This window comes from Bos indicus, chromosome 17, assembly GCF_029378745.1.
Source record: "Bos indicus isolate NIAB-ARS_2022 breed Sahiwal x Tharparkar chromosome 17, NIAB-ARS_B.indTharparkar_mat_pri_1.0, whole genome shotgun sequence".
NCBI classification, from domain to species: Eukaryota; Metazoa; Chordata; class Mammalia; order Artiodactyla; family Bovidae; genus Bos; species Bos indicus.
Window position 1 is genome coordinate 32597483 of NC_091776.1, and position 24296 is coordinate 32621778.

Sequence of the window (24296 nt, forward strand, 5' to 3'; positions counted from 1 at the left end):
CCATTTTACAAATGAGGAAAATGAAATTCAGAGAGTAACCATGACAATGTTTGAATCAAGCTTCTTCCAAATCAAAAACCTGCTCTCTTTCACCTAAACTTCAGTCCGAATGAATGCTAAATAATATTTTCTTTGCTGTATTTTATTAGTCAAGTTGACTGATATCATTGATGTTAAATATTGAGCAAGGATGGTAAATTTGAAAAAAGAACGATAGCACTTAAACTTATCAATATCCAAAGTAGAATATTGCTATTCTGCTTCTTAGCAGAAAGAGCAACATGGTTCATAATAAATTAAAATTTGCTCTCTAAAGCAAAATTTGATAAGTTCTAAGGAAATGAGAAGCCATGGGAATACAGTGACATATATACATTGTTTTATATATATATATTCTAAAATGTTCTGCTTGACCAAAAATGTCTATAAAATAAGCATTAGTGATCTCACTGTACTTTAGGCAATACAGATTTCTGGAGATTGAGTTACAGGTTTTAACCACTCACATCACGCAGCCACGGTCATTTAATCCAGGAAAATCAGTCCTGGATAATTAGCTAGCTTCACTAATTTCAGAAGAAGCTCCACAGCTTGGCTTGAGACATGAAAAATGACTCCTTTCCTTCAGCACGCTTCACTGACTGAGCTCCTGGCCCTTAGGCAGAATATTTGCAGCATGTTCAACAGTAATTCCTTAGTTTATCGAAGATTTACTGAGTGTCTGTCCTGAGCCAGACATATTGAAGGTGCTGGGAATACAGCAATAATAAAGAGCAGAAAACCTTTCCCCCGGTGGAACATATATTTTTGAAGGAAGACACAATAAACAAAATAAAGAAGTAGCATATGTATTCTGTTAGGTGATGATAGAGACTAAGAAGAAACAAGAAGAAGGAAAGAGAAAAAGGAAGGTGGAGGGAAGGAAAACTCTGCAAGATGACTTTGAGAAAAGAGGTAAGAAAAGTGCTCAGCAAGCAGTTGAGGCTGAGAGTGCAGCCAGCACAAGGCATGAGATAGGAGCACCCGAGGCCTGGCCAGAGCCCACACTGAGATTGCTGAGCAAGCTCAGGGATGGAGATCCAGGGGAAGAGATGTCAGAAAATCACTGATGAGAGGGTCTCATGGGGCCTTAGGGCTCACTCTAAAGATCTGGCTTTACAACCAGTGAAGTGCAAAGCCTGGGGTTTTGAAGAAGTGAGTGAAATGCTCTCACCTATATTTTAAAGGATCACTTCTGCTAGACTAGATAAAAGAGATCAAAGACAGAAGCAGGGAGGTCAATTGATCTGTTCATTCATTCATTCAACAAAAATTTACTTTGTGCTTACTATGTTCCAAGTAATGTTCTGTGCTCTTGAGCTACATCAGTGAACATAGCATACCTCCATATACCTCCTCTTGTGGAAGAAGACAGATAAAACATAACCAAAATTATGGATCAGCAAATCATATCACACACATGCACTTATATATGCACTTATCTGTATAGTGTATGTATGCTATTTAAAGCAATGAGATTGGTTGGACTCCTCACCTCAGGAGAACAGAGTTGGTTAGAAAGAGAAGAATTTCAAGAACTGATTCCAGGGCATCCCAGCACTGAGCATCTTGGGAGATGAGAAAAAGCTAGTGAAGGAGGCTGATCAATTCTATCGGGGAGGAAGATGAAACACCACAGTAGGGAAATGGAAATCAGGCAGAATGGGAGAGGGTGGGACTATAAGAATAAGTCAGAAAATAATAATTCTCACTTAGAATGGGAGATACTGGCAAATATTTGAAATGCAGGAGAAAACGATCCAACTAGCTATCTGGAGGAAAGGGCATTCTATGGAGAGCGAGGAGCCAGGAGCAACAGTTTTGAGGTAGGTGTGTGCCTAGCAAGTTCTGGGACCCAGCAAGAAGCCAGTATGAATAAAGCAAATACTCAAGGAAGAAGAAGAGTAGGAAAGAATGCTGGAGATCAGTAAGAAGATGTCTTCAACAGTCCAAGGGAAGGATGATGGTGTCTTGGACCAAGGGAGTTAAAGTGTAAGTGATGAGAAAAGATCAGTTTCCAGATATATTTTTAAGAGAGAGCCAAGATTAACTGACAGATTACACACAGGTTGAGAAAAGTGAGAAGTCAAAGAATAACTCCAGATTTTGACCTGAGCAGTTAGAAGATTGGGGTTGCCATCAAAGGAGGAGAAGATGGTTAAGGGTTGAGTCAGTTTTTATTGGGGAAGATACAGGAGCTCAGAGTTGGAAATGTTAACTTCAAACATCTATTGAGAAACTATTCAAATATGTAAATGTTTTTATATGAATATGGAATTCAGGAGTGCTATACAAGTTAAAGACAAAATTTTGGAGTCATCTATGTATATGTTACCTAAAATCATGAGGTTGATTGAGATCTTCCAGGGGATAAGTATAGATTAAAAAGCACTAGTTTTTTGAGAACTGATTCCAGGGATATTCCAACATTTGAAATTTGAAGGCATGGAGAGAAGTTGTTGAAGAAGGCTGAAAAGGGACTGGTCCAAGAAATAGAATAAAACTCCCCAGAGTCTGATGACTTAGAAGTACATATACAATGGGCACTGGGAATTGCCCAGTGATGTAAAAATGTGGCTATTATTGAGACACTGGTAACAACAATTTCACTAGAGTTGCAGAAGTTAAGCCTGATGTGGGTGGATTTATGAGACAAAGAGAAGAAAGAAGACAGGTATAGGCAACTCTTTCAAAAATTTTGCTGAAAAGGGAAGAAAGTAAATGAGGCAGTAACTGGAAGAATGGAAATATATTTTCACTGAAAGCTGAAGAAAATAAAATGAAGAACTGACACTACAGGTCCATTTATTCAAGTGTAACCTAGATAAAGATTAAGAAGTACCTATATAATCCTACTGGGCTTCCCAGGTGGTACAGTGGTAAAGAATCAGCCTGTCAATGCAGGAGACATGGGTTTGATCCCTGGGGGAGGAAGGTACCCTGGAGAAGGAAATGGAAACCCACTCCAGTATCCTTGCCTGGGAAATGCCATGAACAGATGAGCCCAGTGGGCTACATTCCATGGGGTTGAAAAGAGTTGGAAATGAGTTAGCGACTAAACAACAAAGTTATCCTGCTATTGGGTCTTTAAATTTCACTTTACCCTTTATTTTTTCAGTCACTAGTATGAAGGATCATAAAAATGTGAAAACAACTTTTTTACACAGTAAAACCTGAATGCCTATGAGAGTACTGAAAGTATCAACCATCGTTATAACATTCTGTGCTGGGATTAAACATACATACTCAAGTCAGACTGCTGGGTTCAAATCTACTTCCACCATAAACAAGCTCCATAAACTTGACTTTCATTAGCCGCAGTATCCTCATTTGTTAAATGGTGAGATGTCACGGATTACAGTGAAGGCAAGACATTGCCCAGTGCTCACCAGTGTCTGACATAATGTAAGCACTTTATATATATTAGAATCTACATATGATAAAATGTTAGCAAAAAAATGTCAATAACCTGAAACAAACAATCCATAACAATGCCATTGGCTCCCAACTGCCTGCTGTCAGAGTTTATAAATGTTTCTCAACATTTTCTGAATACCTTAAAACTTGGTTTTAACTCCCAATTGTTTCCTAAATATTGATATATGTCTGGACTCTGTGTCCCTATAGTCAATTCCTGGGTACCACATATAAAAGAAAGAAAGTGAAAGTCACTCAGTTGTGTCCAACTGTTTGCGACCCCATGGACTATACAGTTCATGGAATTCTCCAGGCCAGAATACTGGAGTGGGTAGCCTTTCCCTTCTCCAGGGGATCTTCCCAACCCAGGGATCAAACCCAGTTATCCCACATTGCAGGCGGATTGTTTACCAGCTGAGCCACAAGGGAAGTCCACATATAAAGTATCTTCCAATTAGATTGTATCATCTTCCTGACCTTATTGTCCTATTCTGTCTCAGGATTTTAATACCAGGGAAAATCCATCAACCTTTGTATGATGGTTGCATACAACTTTGTACAGTGGTTGCACACATGTTCCTGCTACTGCTGCTGCTAAGTCGCTTCAGTGGTGTCCGACTCTGTGCGACCTCATAGACGGCAGCCCACCAGGCTTCCCATCCCTGTGATTCTCCAGGCAAGAACACTGGAGTGGGTTGCACACATGTTAGTACATAGCATTATGTATATTTTAATATGTTACATGTACACATTTTATAAATAATATTTGCCTAATAGAATTTTTTCATTTTCATTTATCTGCATTATTCATACTCTCTCCTCCCTTATTGTAGTATTAAAATCAGCCATATGTTGTCAAAGACTACTTAAAGCCTGAAAGCAATAGAATATATTTACCATAGTCCATATCTAGGACACTTTAACAAACCCTTTATTTTGACCATATGATTTGCCAGTTACTATTCCCCAATTTTCACTCCCAAGCTCCTAATTCTGAATACTACCTAATATCATGGTTATTAAAAAGAGTCGAACCTTAGATTTATTAATTCTTAGAAGAGAGGACACACTTCAGAGCCTGTGGAATTCTTTATAGTCACTAACTCAACAATTCCTCACAGCTAATGAGGTTCTTCGGCAGTTTTTCACTGTAATGATGACAAAGTGCAAGACACAGACAATGCAATGAAAAATTGATTCCACAAAATATGAAGTACATAAACATCTTTTCAAAACTATTCTTAGGGTAGTTGCTTCAAAGTATAGTGAAACAAAAAAAAAGATTAAAAATAATTTGGGTTTTAATAAAGGCAAAGAAAGAAATAAACAATAACTTTGTCAGAAGATAAATTATATCTATGGAAGTCTGTAACCAAAAGAGAGAGAGGAAATTGAGTATCCTGAAGCCATATATGAAATTATGCAGCATGAGCTTAATCATTCATCAGTATTCTTTATCTGTGTACATGACTTGAAAATTTATAGAGCCCTTTAAGTCACAGTGTTTTGTTTAACAAATTCAAAAACATACCAACAGGGAAAAAACAAAATCAGAAAATAATCATAGATTATTAAAAAATAAACACCATAGAAGTCAAAAGCTGAGAAAGTAAGAAAATGTTTTCCTCCTTTTCATATAATCTTCACAAGTCATCCACACAATTTCATCATTATTTCTTAGGAGAGTAAGATTTATCATCTGAAAACCCAAAAGTGGATTCTCTACCTTCATAATGTATAGTGACTGCTTCCAATCTGCAGAATACTGTGGGTGAGGAAAGTCACCGAATATGCCCTCCCTTTGTCTCCAAGGCCCCTCTCATGTTCTCACCCTCTTCCCTGTTCCAGAAACACCTCCACATGTCCTCAAACTGGTGTCCTGGTTCCTATCCAAGTGACCCATAGGAATGAACAGCATCTGCTGAAGGTCTTGATTGAGGCAGCAGAAGTCATACTTCTCTTGGTTCAGACAATACATAATACCACTTTTCAAAGACTTTCTAACTCCAAAAAAAGGGTATAAAAACAAGGTTACCAAAAGCTTACATATACAGTTGTATCCATCAGACTAAAGGCCCTCTCTTAACTAAGGCCACAGACTGCCCTGGCTTTATAGGAGAGTAACTATGAACTCAGATAATGGACTACAAGTCTGAATGTGGTTTTCTTTCTATCTATCTGAATTTAAACAAATCACTTAACTTTTCTGAGACTGCTTCCACAACTACAAAGAGGGAGTGATATGACATGTTGTGAGGCTCCAATGATAAAATTGCTGAAGAAACACTTAATACTCAGCTCAATCACTGAACACAGTAATACTCAATACATTTTATAATAATTATTACCATTATTATTAAATATTCAATTATTTGCTTGTATTTTGCCTATGAGGAACGATACACAAGATATACAGGCATTTAATGTAAGGCTCACTCACCTTTATTCTGAACAGTCTGGAAGAAAAGTATTTCTAAGCTTGATATTCAGTATTAATTACAAATGTTCCCACCATTTCTCTTGGAAATCTTGATGGTTTCATTGTGAAAATAAATTGGTTTATTATCAGTTGCTAAAATTCATTTCTAATCTTTAAAAAACCATAATTTGTTCACTTAATATTCTAAGCACACTTTTAATAGACTATTTCTAGTTGTCTTACTATTTTTACTGAATTGCAAAAATGTCAGTACTTAGACCAATGGTTCTCTCACTACAGAATATGGTGCCCTAGGCATACCAGAGACCATTAAAGACACCTGGGAAATCAAAACTGTATTCATAATAACACAAAGCAGTGTTTGCCGTTTCACTGTGTTGACATTTACGCTAGAGGTGCAAAACTGATAGCTGGTAAAACTGCTGCTACCTTAGCACAAAGCCAAGCAGTAGCTCCGAAGTATTCCAGGTGTAATTATATTATTCACTTACTAGTCACAGTGAAAATAAAATGCCAGTTTCACTTAAAAACTGAAGACTTTTCCTTGAAGAAACAGTAAATTATTAATTTTATTAAATCTCAACCCTTAAATCCCAATGTCTTTTCAATATTTGAAAAGACACAAACAGTGAAGCATGAACAAAGAGCCATTAATCTGTTCCTATGTACAGTGGTCTCAAAGAAAAGCATGTGTGTGATGGATTGAGTTGTAAGCTGAACTAGTGCTTTATTTTTGGAATACAATTTTTCCTTGAAAAAAACAACTCATAGAGAAACCATGCTTTTTTAAAAAAAATGGCAGACATTTTTTGTTTGCTTGATAATGAACAAAGGGAGCCTGATACTTCAGGAAACAACTAACAATATATGTTATTAATGATAAAATTTGAGCTTTCAAGTGAAAATTCAAATTTGGAAAACTCTGAACCATTACCATGAGGTTGTGAGTCAATATATGTAAAGGCTCTTTTGATAAGATCCTTATCAGTTATACCAATATTTTCCAAATGACCAGTGCCTGATGTTTCTAAGTCATACATAGGTAAAATTTCCGTTCATAAAGCAAGGTAGATCAATATCTTCATGCAACAAAGCATGAAAAATTCAAGGGCAGGGTTTCAGATTCCTTATTGCAAGTAAATTTTAAGAAATAGCCACTTGTGAAATTCTGGTATAGTATCAAAAGAAACTGTTATCTGAAAAGGATATCAAAATATCTCTCTCTTATCCAGCTTTGTCTGAGGGAAGATAGATTATTTTCATATATTTTAACCAGAACAACATATTACAATAGACAAAATGAGATTTGAGAATCCAGCTGTCTTCTCTTCATCCGAATATTAAAGGGATTTGTGAAAACATAAAATAATGTGTCTTTTTTGTTAGTTCTTAGGGTTGACAAAATTAAGTTATTTTAATAATAAATATATATTATATGGTTACTGTAATTTTTCAAGAAATTAATAAATATTTTAAAATTTTCTCAATTTTAATGTTCATAACATGAACTATCAATAGATAAGACACACCCAAGCCAAAGCTCTTTGGGGTCCTGAGGCCAACCAATTTGAGAACTGCAACCTGGAAGTATATATAGGATTTCCTTCGATTTAAACGCTAAGCTCCATGTGAGACCACCCACCTCAATTCTTCTTTCCTCTTTGAGCTTTCTGACAATTCTAAGTTCATTTGTAGAACAGAGATAACTGGTATGTCTTTGTGTCCCTAGTTCAATTAATGATAAGATCAAACTTACTAATAGCCCCCTCCATTCCCCCTGCTTCTCTCTGTTGATTATTCCTGAGACACAACAACACATGTACCAGCCTTAGCTCTTCTACCATCTCATATAGCAAACATGTAGTGAGCACCTTCTATATATCAGGTAATATACCAGACTCTAGGCGATAATATTATTTTCAAGGAAATATTATACGGGGCTTCCCTGGTGGCTCAGATGGTAAAGCATCTGCCTGCAATGCGGGAGACCCGGGTTTGATTCCTGGGTCGGGAAGATCCCCTAGAGAAGGAAATGGCAATCCACTCCAGCACTCTTGCCTGGAAAACCCCATGGATGGAGGAGCCTGATAGGCTACAGTCCATGGGGTCGCAAAGAGTTTATACCAGACTCTAGGAGATATTATTATTATCAAGGAAATATTATACTAGGAGATCATAAAGACCAATGAGACAAAGCCTCTGACCTTCAAAAGTCCAACCCAGTTCCTAAATTGCATGTTCCCATAAAACACATGTTAAAAAAGAAATGCCTGTGGATGTGCTACATCTCTATTTTTTGTTGTTGAAGGTAGAAAAGAGGTACAAAATGTATATGAGCTATTCTAACATAATCAAGACTCTTCTGAGAATACAAAGACGAAATGAAAGGATAATAAACCTTGTGTCTGCAACACAAAGCCATCCTTTAAAGACACTCTTATATATACCAAAGTTTTAGCCATGATAGGTAGGGGAGGTGAAGGTGTACAACTGGACAGTCTCCGAAAGGAGCAGTACTGGAGCCAAATCCCCAGGACCCCTCCCACTCCACACAAGTGTCAGAGCTTAAAAAAGAATGCAGATTAAATCATTTCTCTTTTACCACTGACCCTCCGTCCATGGAATGTGATCAGCCATGACTCTAGCCAGAAACCTGAGTAAGCAACCCAGACTCCTATCAATGTACAGGAATAAATTGTTTAAAAATGCATTGGAGCAGAGTTTGCACTTGGAAACGAACAATTGAAAAATCACCTCTGACAACCCTACGTAATTTATAGCTTCTTTTTGCAGAATCATGGTAAATTAATTGTTTGAGCAGAAGGAAAAAAGAACTTTATTGTATACAATTGAAAGATACAACCAATAATAATATGAAATTCTAGCTCCCAACTACTGCTTTCAATATTCTTGGAGAAACACATTTGCTTTTCATTTTAGGAGTGGTTGGAACTTGGGAACTGAAACTTGGTTTACAATTTCAGCACTTTAGTTCACAGGAGATACCCTGACAAACAATTTTTTCTCATAAAAAAAGTCATCATGGTGAATTCTCTCCAGATCTTTAAACAGGTTATAGCAAATATGAATAAGTTTTCATATTGGTGTTATTTGAGGTTAAAATATAACAGACTTATTACCTCCTATTATTAACAAAATGATTTATAATTATTACTTTTACTCCTCATGTCTAATGAAGAGACAGCACTATTTAATAAGTTTAAGCCAAGTCAATTTTTGCATATCTAATGGGTAAATAGTAAGACTAAATAAATCTTCTAATGATAACAATGGACATTTATTCTTATTGCCAAGCAAAGGTAAACACTTTAACCAAACAACAACCAATAACATAATCTGTGTAATAGTTTAAAATTTTTTTCTAAAGCCTAGAATGACTTAATTGCCTGTCTTTAATAAGTATTTCCATTTTTAAACTAATTAAATCTCTTCATCTAAGAAATAATTCCAGAGAAGGAAAATAGAGCCAGGAAGTGGGTTTAGCAGAGGAATAACCCCAAATCAAAATAAAATTACATGTAAATCATAGCCTGAGTTAAACCAAATAACTCAGTATGTAAGACCTATCTCAGATCATTGAAAACCTAATTAGGTAAAAGAGGACATATGGGTAGAAGTTTCTTCAGGGCTGTGTGTACAAGATAAAAGTGAATTTCACTTAGAATGATATCTCTAAGAATTATGTCTCTATGGAAATTATATCTCTAATTATATATCCAATATCCTCTAGGCCATGAATATACTGCTTCATCAATAGAAGAGCCACAACTAGCTATTTTGAAAAAAAAATCACATGGGATTCAAAAAGATAATAATAATAAATGAACATTTTAAATGAAGAAAACCCTCACCGCTATAAAAAAGAAAAGAAAGCAAGAAAACAAACACATGAGCCTCAAATTCACTAGCATGTTGTGTCTGGGTTCCTGCCAACTATCACAAACCACATTTGATATTTTGTGTTTTTGGCTGAGTGACACCAGAATATCTTTGAAGGGATATACTGAAGGGGAGAGAGAACTTAGGAACCAGCAAATGAGCCATCCAGGGTATAACTGTATCATTTCTAGTTGATGGTCAAAACAACATTGGAAGCAGTTCAATTAAAAAAGCAAATCAATGATACACTGAGGTAGTAATAGTCAAAAATATACCCCGGGAAAGGCCAAGCTTGAAATTTTTTGGCTTATGCTATGAAACATTAGTGTCTAACCTATCAGCAGACAGAACAACTTGTACTTATACCATGGCATTGAACAATATGGTATTGTCTCAAGAAACAGCTTCTAATCTCTGATCATTCACAGCACATTACATGCTTTAGTTCAAGAGAGAAGCGAAAGGATTATGTTGAGTCAGAAGACAGTGCCTTAAATGTGAAGGCAGATGAAATCAGGAATCTCCCCAAACTTGGCTCAGCACATTAAAATTAGTCACTGTCTATAAAGAAACTGCCAAGACTGCTGAGGAGGTGAAAGTTAATACTGTCCTGATGTAAACCGTCAATCCATTGCCACTCCCCCTAGAAAGCCATGCTACATTGCTGATTTCTACCAAAGTTCTTCATTGTGGAACAGAGATTTCTCAAGTCTGAAATTCCTCATCCTCTGGTAGACCTCCTTAACTGTGAGGTGTAATTTAACTTGAATAAATGGATTTTTTCCTGAACTTCTGAAATCGCTAAAGAATTCTCCTTAGCTTTACACGTAAGATAGTATGAGACAAAATACATACTTTGGTTCGGATCAGGTTGAAAGCTAACCTGTCAGTATTTCTTGTTAGTCTGTAAGATAGAACGTTTTTATATGGTCCTGTCAGTAAAATGAACAATTCAACAATAAAGGTAAATCATTATAGAAAGCAAATAGAAAGAGAATGATCTTTCCAAAAAAAAAAAATCAACAAATAATTCATAAGGAATGACAAAATCATTACCTCTGCTCTCTGTGTTCTGGGAAAGGCAGTTGACTTTTCTATGGCATAGACATCCACCAGGTAAAGACATGCTCCTTGCTCCCGGTCTAGTATGGCTGCAGTCTGAATGATGCCACTCCGTCGTCCAATAGTAAAGAGCCGTCCAACAGTTTTTTCCTCGCAACGGACTGAGACAATATAATACTCCACTGGGGCTTCGGATCCTCTAGGGCTAGCTGCTTCTATTGATATCACATTGGTGCCAATGGGTTCTCCTTCCTTCAAAATGGTTATATATTTGGGTTGTGTAAAAACAGGTCCATCAAGGCCCTGCAGAATGACGGTCAATTCAGTGGTTGATTTCCTCCTTTCAGGGCCAAGGTCTGTTGCTGAAACTATGAGATTATAGATCAGCTGAGAAGGCACCAGCGCTGAAGCCACTCTCAGGTCCCCACTATAGCGATCCACAATGAAGGTGTCTGTGTCACCATTGACGATCTCATACTCCACCTCTCCATTCGCCCCTTCATCTGGGTCAGCAGCCATGATTGTGGTCAGAACAGAACCAATCACAGCCGAAGGGTCTGCCGCCAGGGCATTTTGTGATATAAACATTGGAACATTGTCATTGAGGTCTGTAACCAAAATAGTCACGTTTTTCAAAGCATATCGTCTAGTTTCTATAGGCACAGCTTGATCATTGGCTTTAACGGTTAACTCAAAGAGATTAGCAAATTCCCGATCTATCTCAGCATTAGTATAAATAGTGCCTTTGACTTCATCTATGCCAAAGTGGTTGCCCCGTGGCATCTGCTGGATGATTGTATAGGAGAGTTGCCCATTAATGTCTGCATCGGGGTCATGTGCAGTCACAGAAATGACAGATGTTCCAATGGGGATGTTCTCAACAATAGACTTGAAAATATCCCCCGGAGGGAAGGTAGGAGGATTGTCATTGAAGTCTCTCACGTGTATAACCACCGACATTGTAGATGAACGTGGAGGCCTTCCTTGGTCTTTTGCTGTTATATTTAATTTGTACAAAGACTGTGTTTCAAAGTCCAATTTTTTGGCAAGAAAAATACTCCCAGTGTTTGGGCTAATGCTGAAAGTTCCATGGTTGTTAGTCCCAGTGATACTATAATGTAAGTCAGCATTGTCACCTGAATCTGAATCAGTTGCAGTAACAGAGGACACGAGTTCACCGATTCTCATGTTTTCCAAAACATCAACGAATAGTGTTGATTTAGGGAAAGAAGGAGTATTGTCATTTTCATCTAAAATATCAATATTTAAGGTACAAGTCGAATTGAGGGAGACTGCTCCTGAATCCACTGCTTGAATTACAAGGGAATAGGCAGGTGTGGCTTCATAGTCTAACCTGCCAATCAGTGTCACCTGACCAGAGGTGCTGTCTATAGCAAACTGTCTTTCTTCATTTCCTTTTATTACAGAATAGTGAATAAGTCCATTACTACCTTCATCAACATCTGAGGCAGATACTCTTAAAACCTGTGTCAGGTTGGCTGCTGACTCTGATATTGTAGCTTGGTAAAAGTCTTTTAAAAATTTGGGAGCATTATCATTTATATCCTTCATGTAAACATGTACCGTGGCCTGATCCTTAAGAGGCTGAGGGAGCCCCTGATCTGTTGCGATGACTGTAAAGCTAAACACCGCAGTCCCCCTCCTCCTCATAAGAGACTCCCTGTCAAACTGATGGGTATTTGTAATTTCCCCACTAATTGTATGCAACTCAAAATCTGGCTGCACCATTTCAAAAGAATACCTTACTTCTCCATTTGGCCCAAAGTCTTTATCTATAGCACTTACTTTGCCCACAAACGACCCAGGTCTCTGTTCTTCTTCAAAGTAAAATGTGTAATTGGTACTGTTAAAAAGAGGTCTGTTATCATTTACATCTTCTAAAATTACAGTAACATTCACAGTAGCACTAAGGGGTTCCACCGCTCTGTCAGAAGCAACAACTAGTAAAACATATCTGTCTTGAAGTTCACGGTCCAGTTCACTTTTTATATACAATTGACCATCTGGGAAAATGCCGAAAGCATCCCCGGTATTGCCTTCAGCAATGCTGTACGCAATTTCACCATTTTCTCCCGAATCCTTATCAAAAGCTTGCACTTTAAAGAATCGAGAATTCACAGGTTCTGACTCAGAAAGGGTGACCTCATAAGAAAGCTGGTCAAACACTGGTGGGTTGTCATTTACATCATGGACATAAACTGTTAAGATGAAACTAGAGGAGAGCTGGGGAACACCCATATCAGATGCTAAGATCTCTATCTGGTAGGAACCAGCATGAACATCCAGGGGTCCAAGCAGACTAATATTACCATTCCTTTCATTGATAGTAAAGAGATTCTTGGGGTTTTGCTTCAGGCTATAGAGTACCATGCCATTGACACCTTCATCGGGGTCCACAGCTTTGGCTTGGAAAATGCTGTGACCTGCCTGCCAATTTTCCACCACATTCACACTCTCTACTGCCTGAAGGAAATGGGGAGAGTTGTCATTCAAATCCTTAACTGTTATGTTAACCATAGAGTCTCCAGTCACTGTGCCCCCACTGGCTACTACTTTCAGCTGATAAAAGGATTGCTCTTCTCTGTCAATCACACTTGCTGTGGTAAGCTGCCCAGTAACCTGGTTGATAGCAAACATACCTTTCTGATCCCCGGTAGTAATGAGATAACTGATGTTGGAATTGAGATCCATGGTGGATGCGGACACACTACCCACATGATATCCCAGGGCCACATTCTCAAAGACCACGAAGCTGTAGGCAGCCTGGCTGAATACAGGCGGGTTGTCTTGAGTGTCCAACACAGTGATGGTTACTATCGCCTGGTTGGGAGACTGCAAATTGCCACCATCAGTAGCCACTATTTGCAACTGGTAAGCAGTTTTTTCTTCTCTGTCTAGGGCCATTCTTGTAGAAATAACCCCACTCTGAGCATTGACCTGAAACCGAGACCTGTCCCCAGCTGATATACTATATTTGATGGTTCCATTGAGACCCAAGTCTGGGTCAGTGGCAGACACCGTGGTGATGTAGCTACCTCCAGGCTCATTCTCCTGAATATGAGCAAAATATTGGACTGGGTAAAACACAGGGCTGTTGTCGTTAATATCCAGGAGGCTCACATTTATGCGAACCATTGATGACTGGGGAGGTGACCCCATATCTGTGGCCAGAACCAACAGGGAGTAGAAAGCTTGTTCCTCCCTGTCCAAGGAAGAGATAGTACTCAACCTCCCAGACACAGGATCCAGGCGAAAGGACCTCTGGTCGGTCTCAGCTTCCTGTAGGGAGAATTGCACTGTCCCATTGTCACCCAGGTCCCCATCGGTTGCCCCAAGCACCAGTAGTTCAGTCCCGGTAGGCGCATTCTCAACGACAGAGACATTATATCCTTCTGGCTGGCTAAACACTGGCTTCTCATCATTCACATCCAAGAGAGTCACAACAAGCTGGGCATAGGAAACCTTGGGGTGAACCCCCTGGTCCCGAGCACTGATATTCAGTACAATCTGGGAAGCAAGTTCACGGTCCAAGCCCCCAGCAAGCCCCGTGGTCACTAGACCACTGTGTTCACTGATGTGGAACCAACCCAGTCCATTACCAGAGACGATGCTGTAACGCAGGTTAGCATTGAGACCAGAATCGCCGTCAGTGGCGGACACTCCACTCACATAGCTTCCCGGGGGCGCCTCCTCGCTCAGGTTCACTCTGTACACTTGCTGTGCAAACACAGGAGGGTGGTCATTGATGTCATTGACGAAAATCACCAGACTCGCCACGGAAGAGCGCGCCTGAACCGCTGCGCCAGGGGGCGCCCCGTAGTTATCTGAGACAGAAACTGTCAGGTTGTAAGAAGGGATGCGCTCCCGGTCTAGGGCGCTGGCAACTTTGATGAGACTCAGGTTTGGCACTTTGCTGCTCTGCACCTCAAAGTGGCGCTGCTCGTTGCCCCCAAGGATCTGCACGGAGATGTTCCCGTTGGCCGCTGGGGAGTCTGCGTCCGTCACGGTGAGCAGAGCCACCACCGTGCCCACTTGAGCATTCTCATCTACCGAGGCGTAGCGCGAGGTGGCAGGGAAGTAGCGGAATTTTACCACGGGGTCATTGTCGTTGACGTCCAGCAGCTGAATCAGCGCCTCGGCACGCCCCGTGAGGGAAGGAACGCCTCGGTCCATAGCCTGCACCGTAAGCGAGTACTGGCGCCGGGCCTCGAAGTCCAAGGGCTCCCGCACCGTGATGAGCCCCGTTTCGGGGTCCATTTGGAAGGGGGTCCCCTCGTCCTGAAGCCGATAGCGGATATCCGCGTTGGTGCCCTCGTCCGCGTCCGCCGCCGCCACCTGGAGGACGCTGGAGCCCACCGCGGCGTCCTCAGGCACCCCCGCCTGGTAGTGGGAACTGCCAAAAACCGGGGGGTTGTCATTAATGTCCTGCACAGTCACGTTTACCTGAAGGTAGCCCCGCCGCTTGGGCTCGCCCTTGTCCTCCACTTCCACCAACAGCTGGTACTGCGGTGTGACCTCGCGGTCCAGCCCGCCCTTGGACACCAGGTGCAGGAACGCGCCCTCGCCGCTCGGGTTCAGGGTGATATCCAGGCGGAAGCGACCCGCCTCGTTGCCCTGGATGATGCGATAGGACCGGTGGTCAACGCCATTGGAGCCGATGTCCGAATCGGTGGCGGTATCCAAGATGACTTGCCGCCCGCTGCTACTGTCCTCCTTGAAACTGACCACAATCGAGGGTTCTGGGAAGACCGGGGCGTTGTCATTGAGGTCCCGAACCAACACCCGCACTTCGGTGGGGTAGGTGGGTGAGCTGGAAAGAACCACCAGGTTGATCACGTCGCTGGGCAGGCTCTCGCGGTCGATGGTCGCAGTGGTGTACAGGGCCCCGGTGCTACTGTTTATAGCAAACAGGGCGTGGCTTTCGCTGAGCCTGTAGGTGAAGCCTGGGCGCGTCTGGATGGTACCCACCAGTGTGCCGGGAGGTTGCTCCTCCAGCACCTGAAATACCTGGCGCTGCTCCGCCCCGCTGACCCGGGCGGGCCCCGGGAGCAGTGACAGCAGCCAAAAGACACGAAGGAGCTGAAGTAATGTTAAAGTGGGCAGCGGGAGCCACGGGCGGCCAGGAGCCCTGTCTGCTGCCAAGTCCATGGTCTTGGCTCCCTGGAACGGAGTGATAAAGAGAAGGAAGAGGTGAGGCCAAAAAAAAAAAAAGTGATAATGACAGGGATCAAGTAGCACCAGCAGACATGCAGCCGATGGCTCTGAGAGCTCTGCTATTTCAAAGAACTTCCAGTCCAGAAGAAGCAATTCGCACGAGCAAAAGCCTCCAGGTAGCCATTTGGACGCTTAGTGAGGGAAGAGATGCCTTGAGGAAAAGCGGCAGGGCATTCCTCGGGCACTTACTCCTGCTTGTGGACGAGTTCCCAGAGCAGTTTCTCCAGTCTCCTATATTTCCCCCTTCACTTTATTTTCGAATCCGGAGAGTCTGAGCGTTTTCGCCGGGGGTGGATAGGAGTTGGGAGAAGTTGCCTGTATTTAAGGTATAGGAAGAATTACCTCAAACTATTATCTTCAGAAACTTTAAAACTTACCCAAGGCGAAGAAACTGAGGAAGGAAGGACAAACTTCCGCAGCGGTGTGGAGAGAACAACTGCGCACTGGGGAGGGGACGATGGGGAACCGAGGATTATCGAATTCCTTTTCCAAAAGCTGGAGACAAGGAGTTTCCTCGAGTTCCCCTCTCCTCAAGAACAAGGCTGCAAAGCCCTTCAGCAGGGCTGCAGAAGTGGCGCGGAGGCCCAGGCGGCGGCGTCTAAGCTCGGGCAGCCAGCAAACTGCATTCCAAACGCTCGCGGGGCGCTCTGGAGCGCTCAGCTCCGTCCCTTCTCCTCCAGGAGGAGCTGCCGCCGCCCCTGCTGCCGTTTCCAGCCCTTAGGCGGGCACAGGCAAAATCCAGCGCTCCTCAGCATTTTTTTTTTTTTTTTTTTTTACCTCTGCCGGGACGCCTGCCGACCCATTATTTGTACATCCAAATCAAGCGCAGGTCCCCCTTTCTTCTCGGCCTCGCCGGCGTCGGGCAGGAGCAGCGCGCTGTCCCCGCGTCCCCTCCCCTCACCATGCCAGGGGACTCCTCCGGCAGTCCCAGTCAGAAGCCCACTCTAGTGCGCCTCGCCCCTGACCTCTTGCCCTTTGGTTTTATTGTCCCGTGTCAGTTTCACTTTGTAATCCACAAGGCTTTTTGTTTGGGGCGGGGTAGGGTGGTGGCGATCGGTCCCCCTTTTCTTCTGCACTGTTGACGGTGGAGGCGGGGAAGTCGGCGCTGGACTGTGGCGGCGCCTCCAGCAGCTCCGGACGGCGGCTGTCAGCGCTCTCCCTCTCGCCTGCCCGGGCTGAAGGTTGCAGCACCGCTGTGGAGCTGGAGCTCCGCGAGCCCCTCTCAACCTCCGGCTGGTCCCTCTCACTCTCCCCGCCCCTTCCCCGCCGCACACGCGCGCGCGCGCACACACACACACACACACACACACACACATACACACCGCGCCGCCGAAACACAAACAGAGGGGGAGGGAAGACCGCGAGCTGAGCAGGACTCAGAAACTTTGCTCGCCACTCATTGATCCCCGCACTTTAGTTCAGCCGGACTCCCCCTGGCTCCCGGTGCTGTCACCTACCGCCCCTCCCTCGCCCCAGCCCCATTGGACCCGAGCTGAAGCGGCCCCGCCTGGCACTCCTACAGCCAGCGCGCTCCGACTTTTTCGGCCTCCGACTGGCTTCTCCGGATGCTAATCACTCCAGCCTCCCGGAGGACGGTAGGCGGTCGGGTGTGGGAGCCCGGCGAGTAGGAGGCGCTGAGAAAGGGAGGGTGAGGGCTAGGGGGGTGATTCCCTCCCCTCTTTTTCTTTCTTTCTTTTTTTTCTTTTTGGTCAAATCTTGGCCGGCATCTGAGCAATAACAGCAAAAAGCTGCTGCCGAATAGATGGGGGTGGGGTCAGATTTGCAGATAAATAACTTTAGGGACCGGGTCTAGGGGAAGACCGTTAGGTTGTTGTGCTAGTAATAACTCAAGGGTAAGGGGGTCGAGAGAAATAAAAGAAAGGCAGGGGGTGAGGGTCTGTTAGAGCGGGAGGAAGGATTAAGCAAAGCCTGTCTGGGAATGCAAAGCGCAGATTTGCTTTAACCGTTTCCTGCCCTTTCTCTTTCGAAGGGAAGGAAGGGAGCTGCTGTACAATAAGATCCAACAGCATCCAAACCGAACCTTCCCTATTCCTTCTCTGTCTACAGAGCGAGCCAACTGCGGTCCAGGTCTAACCCTAAACCTGTCTCCATTCGCCCTTCCCCTACCTCCAGGTGAGTAGGGGCACCAAGGCCTGGGCACCAACTGCACTTTGGATTTCCTATAGGAAAAGCCGGAGGAACTCCTGTTTTGTTTCCTTTCCCAAAGTTTGGAATTTTGATCTTTGTTGGGAGTATTGCCCCCTAGCCATTTTCTAGCCAAAGAAATCCTGACGAAATGGTTTCTTTCTGTTTTGGTTTAATTTTTGTCTGGGGGATAGGTAGATATGAGAAAAATTGAAATGAATAGAATGAAATTTAAATTTTAAAATTATCCACGTGCCACTCGAGGCACTCAGATTAACTCCCCTGCTATATACTGTGGCTGATTTTTCGGTATCACGCAGCATTTCAAAGGTGGGGGGGGGGGGGGAGGTGAATAGGATTCAGGTCAGTATTATTTCCCCTTTAAGGAAAACCGCTTAGAAAATAAGAATTTAAGCCAAGTAATGCAAATATAGGGCGTAAGTCATACATTTCATCCACAGTGACCCCCTCCAAATTTAAAATTTCTGAGCTGGGAGATGATTTAGCCATGAGTAAATACTGCCCTCTGCTGTTTTCTTTCAGTCTTACATCTTTAGTCGTCTGGTTTCTTGTTTAAAACTAAAGGCAGAGACTAGAAGGATCTGGTTACAAGGCGAATTCCTCCTTCTTGCCTAGGGATAGTTGCAGAGAAAAAAGATCTTTGGGGATCTCCTAGTGCCTTTCTTTACTTAGGTAAAAAAAAGTTTTTTTAACCAATAAGGCAGACAGCAAATCCAGGTCCTCTCATCCAGACAGCCTATAACCCAAAATTGATATATGTAAATCTGAATGGTAAAAAACATTATCAACAATTCCTTTGTTTAGAACATTTACTTCCGCGGTTTTCTATACCATATATACCAATATACATATATACACAGTATATATGATGAGTAAATTGGAAAAGGACAAGAAAGTATTTCATCATTTTTGTATTTTCAGCCCATGAAAATTGTAAAAGCATTGGAAGTTATTCTTTTAAAAGAGATATTTAAAAGTGTTTTCTCAAAACTCATGTTTCTGCCAATAAATTTTGGGTTTTATTTTGATGTAATTTAATCCACAAAGATTTGTATATTTACAAAGTGAAACCAGAAATTTTCACAAACCATGGCTATGATATGTGATTTTGAGAATATTAGGGTTTTTGTTTGTTATTGTTTACTAATGCGTAACAGTTCAATCATTTGGGTAGGAAAGAGTAGAAAGAGAGCATTTAGTTCTTCTCGGAGATCAGGTATACTTTTTTCTCTTTTCCTGTTTGTTTGGAGAGCCTGTGGGATAATCTTCATATTTAGTCTCAAGAACATTAATATTAAATCTGCATCATTTATGAGTGAATTTAGTTTGGCGGTCATGGGTTAACATTCATTTTGTGGAATAGGAGGAAGTGTAATATATATATTTTTAATTAAAAAATTCAAGATATGACAAAGCTAAGTAATAAAGAAAATGTATATATATTCAAGATGTAAAATCATTTTTTTGAACAATTCTGAAAGAATATAAAAAATGATTTGGACAATGACATGTTTGTATAAATAAATGGAAACCTTCCATGATAACTAAAGTAACACCTTCATTTATAGATAAAACCTACACATAAAATTGCAATCTATTACACATAGGTGTGTAATTTAATGTATGGTTCAGAGAATGGTTTTAATAAAAGACAAACAATGAAGCTTTCCTTATATTTAATTTTTCTTCTTTGGATTTCAGAAGTTGTAGTGTGTGTATATATATACATATAAAATATATATATATTATATATATATATAAATATATAAATAAATATATAAATATATATTCATTTTGTTGTGGGCATCCTTACTTTTCATTACTCATTATATATATAAGTAAGGATGCCCACAACAAAATGAAATAAAGATGTATTGTAACTGTATGGGTGAAAAAAGCAAATTTTATTTTTGTTTTTCCATTGAAAGCTTATCTATTTTAAGAAAGGGATTACTTTTTGAAAGCTTTCAAAAAACTTGAAATTATATGCTTCTAAAAGAGAAGACATTCATCAGTTTTAATAGACTGTGGGGGAAAATTTTATTTTTTGTGTCCAGACTTGAAAGGAGCTAGAATTTTAAAGCATACAGTAAAAAATAAAAAGATTTTGTAACAATCTATTATCCTAATGTGTACACAGTTACCATCATTACTTTATTAAAGGTCTGAAATCACTTTTTTTCATGTTTTAGACCCTAGGTGAAGAAGTTTAGGTATATAATTCATTGGGAACATTGTCACAGAAAAGGATTCTCCCTCTGCTCCTTCCTTTTCTGCCCTCTTCTTTCCTCTCTTCTCCTCTTCCATGCCTTCTTTCTTCCCTTCTCTCTTCTTCTTTTCCTCTCCCTTCTCTCCCTATTTTCTCTTCCACTTCCTTTCCCTCTCCTTTCTCCTCCTCTCCTTTCCTCTTTTCTCTTCCTTTCCAATTCCTGCCCTTCTCTTCCCTTATCTCCATTCCCCTCCTTTCTCTCCCCTCCCATCCTTCCCCTCCCATCCTTCACTTTACACTTTACTATATTTTGCTCACCTTACCTTATTCTACCTTACTCTTTTCTCTCCTTAGCATTCTTCGCTTCTGTTACAGGACTCCGAGAGGCAAACATTCTAATAAGTGGAATGTGTACTTTTTGGTTTTATGTTTTTGCAAAATATGTATTATTTTGTTGTGCTGTATTTTTGACTGAGATAAATCATTTGGGTTATATGGTGTATGTGTCTCATCCTGTTTTTTATCTTTTTCACCAAGTGCTATTTTTAAGGTTTATACATGTTGTAAGTGTACTGCTAGATTGTTTCTGACTTCTGCGGTTTTACAGTAACATATGTATCCATTTCTCTTAACCTGTCTACTTACATGGTTATAGACATCCAGTTTGCCTTCAACTCCCTGACATCACAGATTAATCTGCAGTGAACATCCTTGCAATTTGTCCCCAAAAGGCAGTGAATATTTTGGGGAGAGAATCCCAGGGACGGGGGAGCCTGGTGGGCTGCAGTCCATGGGGTCGCTGAGGGTCAGACGCGATTGAGCGACTTCATTTTCACTTTTCACTTTCATGCATTGGAGAAGGAAATGGCAACCCACTCCAGTGTTCTTGCCTGGAGAATCCCAGGGACAGGAGAGCCTGGTGGGCTGCCGTCTATGGGGTCGCACAGAGTCGGCCACAACTGAAGCGACTTAGCATAGCATAGCATAGTGGGGAATGGAAGACGCCTTTATCACATATCTGAAATGAATTGCTGATTGTTAAACAAGAGAGAATTAAGTTTGTAGGATACAGTATTTTGGAGCAAGATGTGAATTGATCCTAGAATTGGGAAGCATGAAGTTCAGAGATGGCAAACTTTTAGCAAGGGTTAGATATCTGAAGTTAGTAGACTGTACTTTTTGCTTAGTGGCAGATTGTCTCTTGGTATCATTGACACAAGTGGGGTAGGATTTTTGTCCTTATTTATTTTATTTTTCTTACTCTTATATCTGACTGTTTTGCTTTCCAACTTCTTCTGCTAAATGTTTAACTCAGTATTTTAAAGTTTCTTATTTCCTGATAAATATATTGCTATAAATTTCCCTCGAAGTACTGTACTAGCTGTACTCCACAAAATATTAATTATAAAATGCTACATGCAATGATTTCATTTTTATGCACTTAAATTTTTAGTAAATTTATTTTATAGTTTCCTCTGTAGCACAAGATTATTTATTAATATATATATTTATAAATATGTATAGAGTAATAAAGAGCCCTCTCCTTCAGCAACCCTACTGCCTTTCACCACCTTCCCTGGTACCCAAAATCTATATCCCTTTGTTGGTATTTATTCATTGTGTTATATTCAAACTATCTGTGATAGGAAGGGAAAGTGCCTGCCATCTTCAAGGAATCCTACCATTTAAAGGACAAGGAATACTCATGTGAAGGAATATATGATAGCAATGAAAAGTGCTCAATTTTAATTTGTAAGTGATTTCTATCTACTTCTGCTTCCCACTCTTTGCATCTCCTCCTTTTTAAAAGTTGACTGTAAACCATTTTTTAATTGCAAATTTGCTGAACATATTCCAAACGAAACAGTAACTATGTATGTCTAAGAATGTAGTATGTGGGTGTCCCACAATCGTTTTTAGACAAATTCCAAAATAAAGTGTTAAGTCTCAAAAAACAAAACAAAGCAAAAGTACCTGTGATAAAAAGAAGTCTACAGTTTCTTTCCTCTCTTATCTTCAGTTCAGTTCAGTTCAGTTCAGTCGCTCAGTCATGTCCGACTCTGCAACCCCATGAATAGCAGCACGCCAGGCCTCCCTGTCCATCACCAACTCCCAGAGTTCACTCAGACTCACGTCCATCCAGTCAGTGATGCCATCCAGCCATCTCATCCTCTGTTGTCCCCTTCTCCTCCTGCCCACAATCCCTCCCAGTATCAGAGTCTTTTCCAATGAGTCAACTCTTGGCATGAGGTGGCCAAAGTACTGGAGTTTCAGCTTTAGCATCCTTCCTTCCAAAGAAATCCCAGGACTGATCTCCTTCAGAATGGACTGGTAGGATCTCCTTGCAGTCCAAGGGACTCTCAAGAGTCTTCTGCAACACCACAGTTCAAAAGCATCAATTCTTCGGCGCTCAGCCTTCTTCACAGTCCAACTCTCACATCCATACATGACCACAGGAAAAACCATAGCCTTAACTAGACGGACCTTTGTTGGCAAAGTAATGTCTCTGCTTTTGAATATGCTATCTAGGTTGGTCATAACTTTCCTTCCAAGGAGTAAGCGTCTTTTAATTTCATGGCTGCAGTCACTATCTGCAGTGATTTTGGAGCCCAGAAAAATAAAGTCTGACACTGTTTCCACTGTTTCCTCATCTATTTCCCATGAAGTGATGGGACTGGATGCCATGATCTTCGTTTTCTGAACGTTGAGTTTTAAGCCAACCTTTTCACTCTCCTCTCTCACTTTCATCAAGAGGCTTTTCAGTTCCTCTTCACTTTCTGCCATAAGGGTGGTGTCATCTGCATATCTGAGGCTATTGATATTTCTCCCGGCAATCTTGATTCCAGCTTGTGTTAACCCACTTCAATCAGTCTTACCCAAAGCAATCCAATGAAATTTTTCTTATCAGAATCTCAGTTGATCATGTCCTTCTCCTTGATTAACTTTACTCATTTCCCTTCCTCGATGCCATCCTGCCTCATCTTTTCAGTCTCAGTTGTTTTACTGTGTAGCAAGCACCCTAGGGTTCATGGGACAAATAGTCACCATCACCATCTGTTCTCTAACCTCTGTCTCTTGGTGATCTCATCCTATATCAAGACTTCAAATAAGTTGATTACACTCAGAAAAGAATGTGAACTCTGCAGTTCTTGGATTCAATGTTCTGTCCACATCCATGAAATTGTTTGTTAACTATGCTATTCAGATCTTATATATCATTACTGACTTTCTGTTAGCTTCATGTATTGATTCTAAAAGTGGCATGGAAGCATGTTAAATCTGAATTTGTGACTGCAAATTTAAATATCCTTGTAGTTATGTAGCTATTCTTGTTTTGCATGTTAAGACATTTTAATATATATTTTATATTTTGTTTATTCTTCATGTTGTACATTTTATATTTGTAAATGCACACATATATATAATTTATATATTCATTGTGAATTAAACATTTCCTAATTAAGATTTGATTTTCTTTATCCCAAATAATGTGCTTTTCCTTAAAGTCTGCTTTAGTCTGATACAAGTACAGGTAACCAGCATTCTTTGTTACTATCATGACAGATTTTATTTTTTCCCCATCCTTTCACCTTCTATTATCTGTACCCTGATGTTTTAAAAGTCTTTTGGACACAGAATTAAATTTGAAAATGCATTCACTTTTTAAAAAATTTATTCACACTTAATATTTATACTTAAATTCTGTTTAAATCTGCTATCTAACTTTGTGTTTTGCTATTTTCCTCTAGTTTTATCTTTTGTTTATCTCTATGCTTCTTACCTGTTTTTAATTAATTAGGTATTTTTTTCACTTTCTGCTACTACTTT

At 40.9% G+C, this 24296-nt stretch overlaps 1 protein-coding gene across 2 annotated transcripts in view; it reads right to left on the reverse strand.

Moving 5' to 3' along the window:
* FAT4 (FAT atypical cadherin 4) overlaps nucleotides 1–17327 on the reverse strand; it is a 190843-nt gene extending 173516 nt beyond the window's left edge. The window contains exon 1 of one of the 2 annotated variants that reach the window (XM_019977566.2): nucleotides 10853–17327. In XM_019977566.2, coding sequence (XP_019833125.2) covers nucleotides 10853–16027 — 5175 coding nt within the window. In that variant the 5' untranslated portion in view covers nucleotides 16028–17327. The remainder of the gene's footprint in view (nucleotides 1–10852) is intronic. The other variant, XM_019977565.2, reaches the window with a different exon arrangement.
* Nucleotides 17328–24296: the final 6969 nt, after the last annotated feature.